At 29.8% G+C, this 12253-nt stretch overlaps 1 protein-coding gene across 1 annotated transcript; it reads left to right on the top strand.

The window, feature by feature from the left end:
- The first annotated feature begins 6567 nt into the window (after window positions 1-6567).
- On the top strand, window positions 6568-10304 carry LOC123296904 (transcription factor Sp9-like). Its single transcript, XM_044878603.1, has 2 exons — window positions 6568-6751; window positions 8878-10304. Exons 1-2 carry the CDS (start codon window positions 6692-6694, stop codon window positions 10060-10062), a joined length of 1245 nt encoding a protein of 414 aa, XP_044734538.1. The 5' UTR covers window positions 6568-6691; the 3' UTR covers window positions 10063-10304.
- The last annotated feature ends 1949 nt before the right edge of the window (window positions 10305-12253 follow it).

Raw genomic sequence — 12253 nt, 5'->3', positions numbered from 1 at the left:
GCAAAAAATGTTGAGTGTGTAGGCGCACATCTTACGCAGATTTTAAACTTGACCTAGGTTTTCAAGCTCACTCTACTCCATAACTGGCAATCCATAGATGATCGATCACTCTAAATTAGAAATTTGTATTTGATTAAAAAAGAAAACAGTTTTTGTACGAATTTTTCCGCAAACCGTACGATTTAGGCAAAAGCTGACTGAGAAGTTTTACCAAAAATTGTTTTTTTCGTATCAAAATTGTTATTTTGTATAATAGTTTCTGCGGAATCTAGACACTCAATTCTCATAAAAAATACAAATTTAAGAAAAAAAAGTTTGTTCTAGCTCTATTAAGAGTAGAGGAGTCGATAATTTTTCGACCCCGGAAAACATAAGAGTAGCGATTAGTCATAAAGATTCGCAAAGAAGTCGATGTATTTTAAAAGTCTGCAGGGTTTGTAACCACCAAACACTTTAACCGAAAATCAATACAATTCGTCCAAATAATCAAATTAACGTCTAACCCTTCCAAAAATCTATTATATTGTAAAAACAAAATTCAAAGCGCTGACATAAATGATTAATTTCAAAAATCAATTAAATGTGTTCAATTAAAAGTATAATCAAGTTGTATACAAACCCCCGGCAGGAGGGTAATTTTTTTAAATAAAGTGTTAAATACTCTTCAATTGTTTTACATACACAAAAGCCTTATAAAATTTGTTGATCGTATTGAAAAAAACTGTCAAATCGCAGGTTGGTGTCTTAAAACATGCAATAAAAATGTACCCCTGTGTTGCTGCTTTATATTGCTTGAAAAGTAAAGAAATAAATAAGCATAACTACAGAATTGTTTTGAATTCTGTTGTTTGTACCCCTATATAGCCAACCTTTCAACGACTCCTTGTTTTAATAAGCTTGACATATAGGTGCACACCAGGGTGCCAATAGTGTTCTTAAATGTTTCACTTGATGCCGACAATTTCAATAATTTTTTTTCTTATACTATAGACATTATTCGATGGTTTTTTCTGTATTTCTGGGGTTTTTGGGTGATCATCACCATAGTTATAGTTAGTTGCATTGCAGTCAGTGATGGTTTTGTAAAATGTTACTACAAAAATTTATTATAATGATTTACAATCAAAGATCCATATGTAGTAACTATTTAACACTGGCATGTTATAACCTTTTTTTCTTTCTTTTTGACCAATGGTCTATTTTAAAACAGGGATGGCTTAAAATACAATTTGGGGAAAAATACAAAATCAGATTAAATTTTCACATTTTCTTATCTAAGATTTATATTCAGTGGCCTTGAAGATTTCTTACAAATCGTTATAAATTTTCGAAACTTAAATAAACAACGAGTTTTATGATGTATCAAGCTAAATATATTTGAAAACGTAAACTAATTTTGCGATCTAAAAAAAACCCAGGGTCAATGCAGTCATTTATGATACCTATGACTAGTTAGTTGCTGAAGCTAAAGACAATGGATTTTTGTCGCTTTTTTTTGTAAAAATCAAGCTTTGAAAATATCGAAAACTTCAATTTTGCACGACCAAATTTAAATCGACGAAGTTAAACTTTGGTAAAAACGCATTGCCGGACAGAGTGTCAAAAATTCACTCGAAACGTTCGATATTTGCAATGAAGATGCGTTTCCAAATATCTACCAAAACCTTCGCTTCTGGTAGTTTTACTTGTAGCAACAGCGGCGATTAAACGTTACCTTTCAACTTGATTCGTCTCAAAACATTGAACGACAATGTCTGAAGATCAATGTCATATGTACCTCTACATCGCGAAGTTTTAGAGGTCCATAAGAGTTTTGAAAAGTTTTTTTTCAAATAATAGTGACTGACCTAATAAAGTAACTTCGTCTCGAAAATAGGATTTCTTGTTTTTATCGACTTTATGATCTAACATGATGAACAAAAGTTTGAGCACCCCTTCGCCTTGGATGATTTATGCGCATGGGCATGAATCCATTGGCAAAATCATCATGTTAGGTTAACAAAAATTCGATTTGAATTTTTCACATTTTTAAAATAAATTTGAATACAGCCCTGTATTTGTATTTCTTTCATTGCAAAATAACAAAAAGACTTAAATAATTGTATGTTGCACATCATATACATCAAATGTATGTGATTTATGACAGAATTTGTGCCTTTTTCTAATAATTTCTATAGAATTTCATCCAAATGTTTATGATTGAATGCATGTAAAAGATATCAATATACATCGGTCAGTCATCGACCATCGGTTGGCACTGCTTTTGGCTACTTGTAGTCTAAAGCGGCAAGTGCAGCATTCACTTTTGTTGGTTTCCTTTTTTTGAATTTTGACAAAAGTTATAAATTGCTTAAATACGGTATCATTACTTCATTTCAACCATATGTAATTATATTTTTTTTAAGACAAATACAGGGAGAATGCTTTAAATTTACTTCTAAATATCATGGTCATATGGAAATTACATCATGAGTTTGATTTATTGCGCTAAATAGTGATTCACCGTGACCACGAGATAACCTCACCTTGTCTCCACCCTTGTTTATGAGGCACGAAGCGGGGTTCAAAATTTTAATCATCGTTGCTAACTGGAACGAGAGCGAGGTAAATTGTTCCAAAAACCAAGGCGAGAATAGGTTTTTGTCCTGTTGTCGATTTCAATATATCTTTCGTTAAATTTGGAAAATCTTAGAGAATAGACGATAATTTCTCTATCTTATTCTTGCAAAACAACTTTTAATATATAGCTTCTATAGCATTTGTAGATTATGACGTCACTAAGTGTTATTTTCCTATTTTTTCGTAGTTATTGATGTTACCCAAAAATTGATTTCACACGATGTTTTGCATACTGGATAATGGACGTCTTTTGAAGCAAAAAAATAATTTTAGCACAAAGGTCCATTGATTAATAACCGAAGAAGTTATAAGCATTGAAGTATTTTTCCCGTTTCTTTCTTGAACTGAACAATGACGTCACTTTTAAGTATGTTCTTCTTTGTTTCATTAATTCGGTATTCTGTATTTCGTTAAAATTTTCCAAAAACCAATTTCACTTTTCTGCCCGTGTAAAAACAATTCTTCATGTTAAGAATTGCTTTTTTGTGATCATTAATGGTACCTACAAAATATTCTCCGTGTTTTTGTTATATATTTTATGATCGATAAGAAAGTATCATTTGCATATGCCATTATTGACTTTTCATTTAGTTAACGATACTTTTACATCGTAACGCATATTATTTTCTGTTTTTGTAATATGATAAGAAACAAAGATCGATAACACATAACACACATAGAAGGCATGCAATTATATTCATTAATTATTTTGTCTTCGTTTGAAATTTTTAAATAAGATAAAAAATACATTCAAAAGTCCAAAACGGAGTATTCAAAAGATATTTTTCATTTGTAAATCTAATGAAACAATCAATATTCACGTTTGGGGATTCAATTTTTGTGGCCAATGCAATTAAGGGAATCGTGGGTTTTAACTTAATGGGATATATCCAGTTGCGAGCGCTAAGTCTAGAAGCCTGAAATGTTGTACACACGTTCCTTAAGTAACGAGAGTGAGCACTAAGAAGTGATTTTTGGAAATTCATACCCTAAAGGGCTCAGGTTATTTTAATGATTGGATGCAGAGTTTCTGAGATATCGCAATATTTGCATCAATTTTAGTCCGTATCTCAAAAACTATTCGACCAGTCAACAAATGCACACGATTTTTGTACTTTTTGGGTCAAAATAACCTTATTTTTATCGAAATTGGAGATAAAAAATTCTCGATTTTTTGCAATTTTTTTAAGGGGCACCCCTTTGAAAAAATCGAGAAAAACGAAAAAAAAATTTTTGTTTTGGAATTTGATGAAACTTGGTTTATGAGGTAATTTTGATCCAAAAAGTATAAAAATCAGGTTAATTTAATGATTGGACCTATAGAAAGATGCAATGTCAGCCAGTATCATGAACAAAACTTCATTTTCAAAAAATTAAAATCCATAAAAGTGTGGACAAAAAGGAGGATAAATGAGGGCTATAGCGTGATAGTCTTTGTTTTTATAGTGGAAATTACTTAGCTAAGCGGGCGGGTATCTGCTTGTTTAACATAAATATATAAAAAACGTACTTATACATACCTATCCTGGAGGTCCTACAAAAAAGGTGTCCGGCGGTGTGAAATTGACTCATATTTCAAAAAAAACGAATAATTTATTGCAAAGAAAACAGCGCTGCGTTCGATTTAGCAGTACCTTCCCATCTTGGATTGAAAATAAATGAAAAATAACACTCAACATTTTTGTTGAAAGCTTGTCTCTGTTTGAACAAAAAGATTCTTATTACGATTCTAAAAGATTGATATTTCTCAAATGAAACAATTCACATCTTATCCATATTGAACTCTAAACTCATTATTTGTCAAACTTAAGCCGAACTTATATTACAGAAAATTCCGGAAGTGTATTTTTACTAATCATAAAGGAAATAAAATATCCAATTATTTAAACATGTATAATACTCACCTACACAAAACATAATATTTTGACATACACATGATAATACAACATATTAATCCAGGATTAAATTAAACAATTTTATGTTAAACTATTTTGTTAATCTACATAAATCGTCTTTATATTCATTTTAAAGCATGTAAATCTCCACTTTTATTTCATTTTTTTTCTCTTCTGAATTTTAAATGAATGCAAAAAATATTTTAGTAAGATTATAAATATAAATATTTCTAAATTGAATAGAAAAGATGATGGTGTAATAATGAGAGAAAATGTGAGAAAAACTTGGTTTTCAACTAAATTCGTAGTAATATTTCACCGGTGAATAATTTTGTCACATAAAAAAATTAACACAATTAGAAAATTCCATTTTAGTTTTAGTATAATTTTATGGTTGATTTAGGGTTGCCAACTAATCGGCATTGACGAAGGTTTTGCCGAGCCACCCCGTGGTCAGGATAACTGAATTGACAAGTTGGATTTGACCTGAGCAACTAGAATAATGAGAATTGATTTTGTTCATGATTTTAGTGTTTATCGGACTTTTCAGCTTATTTTGTTGGTGTCACGATAAAACGTCAGTTGTAAAACTTTTATATTCGTTCTATTTAAGTCACGTTCCTGCATCATTTTCATGTTTGTTCGTTTTGTTCGATTCATGCTTATATAAAATTCTTATGCCTCTACCTTGTGATTAAGTGTTGATAAAAGGATTAATACCAAATTAAACGTACTGATATTTTTCGTGCAAAATGATGTACAAACTGAGCAAATTTCTGATATATATATTTATATTAGGTACTCTTCATACTTATATTTTTGATTAAGTTGAAATAAATTAAGTATGACGGTATTGGATTGGACTTTTTTGAATTGCCCGCTTCTCACTGCAATACAATCACTCTAATAATTCATAGAGAATGTTTTTAAACTTTGAATATCTTTCTCTATATGCAGAATTTATGATTTTAAATTGTATCTGGAGCGAAATTACACAAAACAAATTATTGGAAAATGGTGAAATAAAGAAACTTAGTATTTTAGAATCAAATTTATTAGAAAAATGAATCAGTACCGTCATTTTGGATTGAAAAGTAGTTGTATTTTAAAAGAAACCTAGAGATTAATATTACAGGACACAAGATAGGAATTTCAAAACATTTTTAACGTTCTTATCAAACATAAATGATGAAATTTTAAAGAAAACTTAAGATTTAGGGAGAAAAGATATTATTTAGATACTTAAGACATTGAAAGCTAAAATTACTACAGTTTTGGTACCATATTAAAGTATTTTCACCATCAAAAACAGTAAATTTTTTTTCCATTCATGGTACCTACACTTTTTCATGGAATCACCCATAAGATATTTTAAGAAAATAAATCTCCAAGCATATCTTCGGTAAGTTTTTTATGAAATCGTTTAATAAAATTTTACAAAAAAGAATTTCTTTTGGAATTGAATAAAATAGATATGATGATGATGATGTAATAATATAATGAGACAGAGAAGAAACAAGATCCTTACTGGTTCTTGTTTAACATTTAACAATTTTTGTGGACTTTATGATGTGGTAGATTTGTTGAGTTTGAGTTGGAGAGTTTGATTTTTGAACGCAAGCAAAAAGTAAGCGCATATTGATTGCGCATTAACTCCGCCCTGTTAAACATAGTTATTTTCAAACATGATATTTTAGTAACACAAAGCCTGCCTCTTCTTAGCGCTTGAACAAGCATCTATATACAGTTATTAAATTGCTCTTGACTAGGAAGCAGTCAACAATTTTCTCAAATCTATAATTATATCTCGGAAATTGAAGGGTCATCATCTAGTTAATACTTAATTATAATTATTATAAAAATTTTTTTTATTTTTGTGTGTTTGTTTGTGTTTTTAATAGTGTTTTTGTATCTTTGTTTTATTATTATTATTTCAAACAAATAAAAAACTTTATATTTTGTGTTTATTAATATTCTGTTTTGATTATTACTTTGACAACAAATTATTTTAATTATTACTTATTTTTAATAATTCTTCTTGTGAATTATTTAAACGATTTATTTTAAATCTTTTTAATTCCTTTTTTTTGTTCAATCTGTGAATTCAACGTAATTTATTTGAATTTTTATTTCGTTATTTTTTCGAACTTTTTTGGACTTTTATTAATGCTAGAAAAATGACTTCGTTAGTGCCACAATACTATGGTCATCAATATAATACGCAGTCACATCATCAGGTATGTTTTATTGTTTTGTACTTCCAAAAATTTTTTTGGCAACGACTTAGGATTTTTTTTTTCTTTAATTTTTAATAAATATGTTAAGACATAATTTTGGGACTAATTGATTAATTTAAGTCACAAGGCGGAATATTTTTTAGCTATTGTTGCCTTTTTTATTTTCTTGTTGGAGTTGGAAGCAAGGTGTTTTTTCTCTCAAATTCCAAAATTTTGCAGACCCCATATCCAAAAGTTTCTGTTCAAAATGTTATATTCTATTAGTGTGATTTTATGTTGAAAAAAAGCCCAAAGAGGATAACATATTTTGTTTTAAATTTATTGATCGTCCTTGTGAATGCCAAGCCTACTTTTTAGCAACCCAAATTTTTAAAATACGAGTAGAAGTTCTGTGGAAAGTAGAATGAAGGCTTAATGGATAGAACTCATTTAAAGATACTTTTTAGCTTAAGAAAATATTATGTAGTTGGATAATCATCCGAAGTGTAAGATGTAGGAAAGGTCGCATTAATTTCTTATATTCGCAACTAATAATTATTTACTAGTTTTGTAAATAGTTCCTTTTTTTACTCTTTATCTTTTTTAATCAGCCCAAGTTTAAATATCAAGCTCAAATTATAAATATTCTGAACTTTTGAATTTGGATTTTTTGATCAATTTTAATTACGAAAAACCTAAGTAATAATTTCTTGCAGAGAACTCAATTCTAAGCGTAAAAGTCAAAATCCAAGAAAATTTTAAAATATTTTATTTTCTCGTTTTGATGTTTTTTTCTTGTAAAATTCTTAAAATTAATAATTAATTAGCCAAAGAATTAATAAAAAAAATTTATTTGCAATGCAAGGAGATATTTTATTATTTTTCTAAGCGCTTGAAATAGCTTTTTTAGATATTTTTGGAAATCTAGTTCCTATATTTCCTCAAAACTTGGGTTTAACTGACTTTTTTTCGAATTGAATAATTTTATTGTCCCTTCATCCGATTTTTACTAATTTAGAAGCGTACAAGGAAATATTTACTTTCTAATTTTTAAAATAAGTAGAATTATCTATATGAAGTCTTGAAAGTATTTTTTCTCTTAAATGCATAATTTTTTCTTTTAAATCATAAAAATACTATTCAAATAAAAAAAAAAACATACAAATCCATCGGAGAAAACGCCTAAAAACTAGATCTATTTATGTATTCTAAAATAGATAGCCTTCGAATAAATTGCAAGAAATTTTGAAAATCGTACATTTTTTTGAAATCACCTTTTTTCCTGCGCGTATAAAAATTTTTAATCGGTAGGGAAAGGGTTAAAACTTAGCATTGCTGTCCTCAAAACTTCTGTAAATTTCAACTAATTTTATGGGAATAAAAAAAAATTTAGCCAATGTTTGAACAAAATGTCTTAGTATCCACTTTACTACTCAATATAAATACTACTCCGTGGCTCGATAGACATAGCTTAAGAACCTATTGTTTGGACAATTTTAAGACGAAAGTACCTTTTATACTTTCGTCCAAAACGCAATAGTTATGTGTAGTATTAAATTTAACTAATACAGTAAAGATATTGTTGGGTAATGTAGTTTAATGTTTTATTAATTAAAAACTTTTCTTCATATGCAAATAAACTATTTTTGATCATGCTAAGAATAGCTCCTTCATATTCGATCAGGAAACTGATATTTCTGCACTGACGCTCTTACATTTTACAATATCTGCGAATTTCGAAATATTCTTGATTTGTAAATGTAACCATTAAATTAATATTAAAATTACAACTTAAAAAATAAAAAATACAATCAAAAATAATCAAATTTCATCGTATCAACAATATGACAAATCAATCTTTGGGGACATAATAATGCACATAACTCCTAAACTATTGGGTTGTGGATAAAAGTGTATAAGATACTTTCGACTTAAAATTATCCAAAGAATACGCTCCTAAGCTATGTTCATTGAGTTACGGAACACCCTGTATATGCATCTTCAAATGATTAGTGCTCTCTGTAATAAAGCCTCCTTTAATACGCCCAGAACAGTTTTTGTAGTTTTCCTAATTGATACTTCAAAGAATTATATCTCAATATAGATATTTTTTGTGAAATCTAAAAGAATTTTTTAATTTTTTTCAGATGCCATCGTTAAATTTTCTGGCAGCGACTGCACCATGTAATCGAATGTTTCAACCAACACCACAATCGCATCAAAATATGATAACAACAATACCAACTGCGTCACAATCATTACCATCATCTGGAACAGTTTCACCAGCGACCACGATAAGCTCATGTAGCAGTGACACAAATACACCAAGTAGCATGTTTGCTACGTACCATCAAACTCCAGTGACGCCACAAGATTTTCCACGTTCCCCCTTAGAATATTCGCCACATTATCAGTACCATAGTTATCACCATACTGGCTATTCACCACAGTCATATTGGTTCCAACATTCACCGACAGCTGGAACTGAGGTACCAAACACACCTAGTTTTCAACATACGCCACAACAGCATACTACAAATACAGCGCAAACATTCCATCACCACCATCAACAAACAACTCCATCAACGCCTGTCTGTAATCCTATGCAATCCTCAACCTCCTTACCCATGACCCCACCAACATATCACCATCCTACCTCGGTTGTACCACGCCAAACTTCCATGTTACCATCATGGCAACAACATTTGGATAGTGTGATAAAAATTGAAAACTTCATGAATGGTCGTCGAGTGAAAAAATGTGTTTGTCCAAATTGTATTAATGACCCAACCGCTGGTATTCGTGGCAAAGGTAAAAAACAACATATTTGTCATTTTCCTGGATGTGGAAAATTGTATGGAAAAACTTCACACTTACAAGCGCATTTACGTTCACATACCGGTGAACGACCATTTTGTTGTAATTGGATCTTTTGTGGGAAACGATTTACACGATCCGATGAATTACAACGACATTTACGTACTCATACCGGAGAGAAACGATTTTCGTGTAAAATATGTGCAAAACGATTTATGCGTTCTGATCATTTAGCCAAACATGTTAAGACGCATTCAAATCCAAAAAAAGTTAAGAAACTGGTGGCCGCTGATTCAACCACACCTCAAATTACATCATCATCGACGACGACGCAGCAACAAATTTCGTCACATAATGTGATGAATTCACCATCGATGGGTATTACCGCACCTGTGAGTTGTTTGAGTGGTGAAAGTAATTCACAATATTTAAGATCAGATAATTCGTCCATAAATCATCAAACACAATTTTTATGGGGACATTGTGCGACAACCCCACTAACAGCCATGATGTAACTAATTCACTAAAATAATTCAACCCAACTTCTTTCTTACTATTTATTATTTATTTTTACTTCCATTCGCTTAATTTCTGTTGTTGTTTTAACGAATTATTACGAATAAAACCGATTCTTTCTATATAATATTAGCTATTTCCATATTGGGATTCTTTCAAGAATTGATATATTTATCAGAGGGGAGGGTAGCTGGGTTAATCCTTCAGACGAGTCGTCTTTCGTACCTCGTCATTATTAATCACTCTTATTTGCCTCTGTGAACTGTCATCACATGGTACAATCCTGGTTTTTAGACTGACTTTACTGAAGTGATGATAAAGAATTCAATGAAATTTTTGATTAGACTTTTGATTAGTAATATCACCTTTGTGGTAACGTTCGTAATATTTGGTATACTCGAATAATCGAAATTCTATTTCACGTAAGATAATTGTAACTAAATACAGGGTTGTTGATGTCAGTGTGTTAAACAAAGGTAGTAAAATACATGTAGATAGTAACACCGTCCTAAATAAACCTGTATAAACAAATTCGAAAAAATTCTTACAAACTTCATTTAAATAATTTACCAGTAATTGCTAATAAAAGATAATAGGATATTATTTAAATGATTAAATAATAAAACACTGCGTAAAATTATTAATTACAAACTAAAACAGTCTTTGGAAAAATAGTCATACAATAAGTTAAGCCTGGCTACTGTAATTATCAATCTAAAATGGCTTAATTAATTAAAATTGATGAAAAATATTCAAGGTATTTCTTTCTCTACGTCTGGAACTATACGAAAGCGATCATTGTGAACACCCTACAAAAAATTCACTGGAACAAAACACTATGGAAATAGCTTAAAATAGAACTTCTTAAAAACAATTGATGATAATGTATCAATAAACCAAATGGCTCACAAAAATTGACCACGTATCCACCAAGTGAGTTCAAAAAAAGATATCAGCGCTATATATTGGCATTGTTTCGAAAATTGATTGGCATTCTATCCCTGATTGACATGTAATTTTAGTGAACTCAACTTTTCTGAGTCATTTGATTTTAATAATTTTGTTTTTTTTAAGTCCAAGTGCCTTTTTCAATTGTTTTTCTAAGTACAAATTTTGAAAATATTTACGCTTTTTTAAGAAAAGAATTATTATATTAAAAAAAAAAAATGTGTACAATAATTGTTCCTAATTTTGAACATTGCTTTTAAATTTGTTTTTTCATAAAAAATTTTTTTTGTAACATATTATATAAAAATTGTAAATATTTAATAAAATAATTAATCATTAAGTAAATATTGTAAAAAAAAATCTTGACGTTATAAATAATTTTTATTGTAAATAAATAATATATTAAATATATTTTTTAATTCAAAATAAGAGTGTGTATGTTTTATTATTTTTTTAAATTTTAAATAGCAAGTGCTGCCGTATGTGACAAATATGTATTCAAAAGTTAATCCTCCCAACACTGGATGGTAGCACTGTAGCACTGTCGTGTTATAAAATAATGCGCGGCATATTTGTGTGATACATAAAACATAACATTATAATTAAGGGTGCTATTAAATGGGCGGTCTTTTATGGATGAATTCATGGCTGTACTTGTTGTACTATGTGAGCTCTGTGAGAGAAAAGGAAGGGCCTAGGTATAACATTGTGTATAAAATGTTTGAATTGTAATAAAACAAAAAAGGAGATAAAAGAAGAATTACTGACAAGAATAAAAAAAAAAAAACGCAAATTATATACTATGATACATATTATAATTTTACTGTTGCGGTGGGGCAGCTAATAAATTCGGGGTGGGGGCGCTATGTTTTCACATAGGTGGCGCTCTTTTTAAACATCCGTCAGTATCAATCATATCATTTGTTTGTTAAGTTCAAGTGCTTTTTTATTTTGATATATCTAAATCACAAAATTGTAACAATTTTGACAGTGAAAACTGTGTTTTTGTTTTTTTTGTGCTTTTTCTTTCTGGGAAACTTTACAAACCTGGAGGACCACGTGGATGTGAATAAAGGGCGCTGCTCATCGCCCCCTGATATTATAGCTGTAAGTTGTTTGCTTTTTAATGCTTAAATCAGCTGATAAAAGAAATCCACCATATATAAATAAAAAATCTGACATATTGTGGGCCATTAATCAAATTGCCCCAACAAAATATTACTACATACAACTATAACCCCC

The sequence above is a fragment of the Chrysoperla carnea genome, chromosome 3 (genome assembly GCF_905475395.1).
Source record: "Chrysoperla carnea chromosome 3, inChrCarn1.1, whole genome shotgun sequence".
Lineage (NCBI taxonomy): Eukaryota > Metazoa > Arthropoda > Insecta > Neuroptera > Chrysopidae > Chrysoperla > Chrysoperla carnea.
The sequence above is the reverse complement of the archived record's forward strand: the minus strand, read 5'-3'. Positions and strand labels throughout refer to the sequence as shown.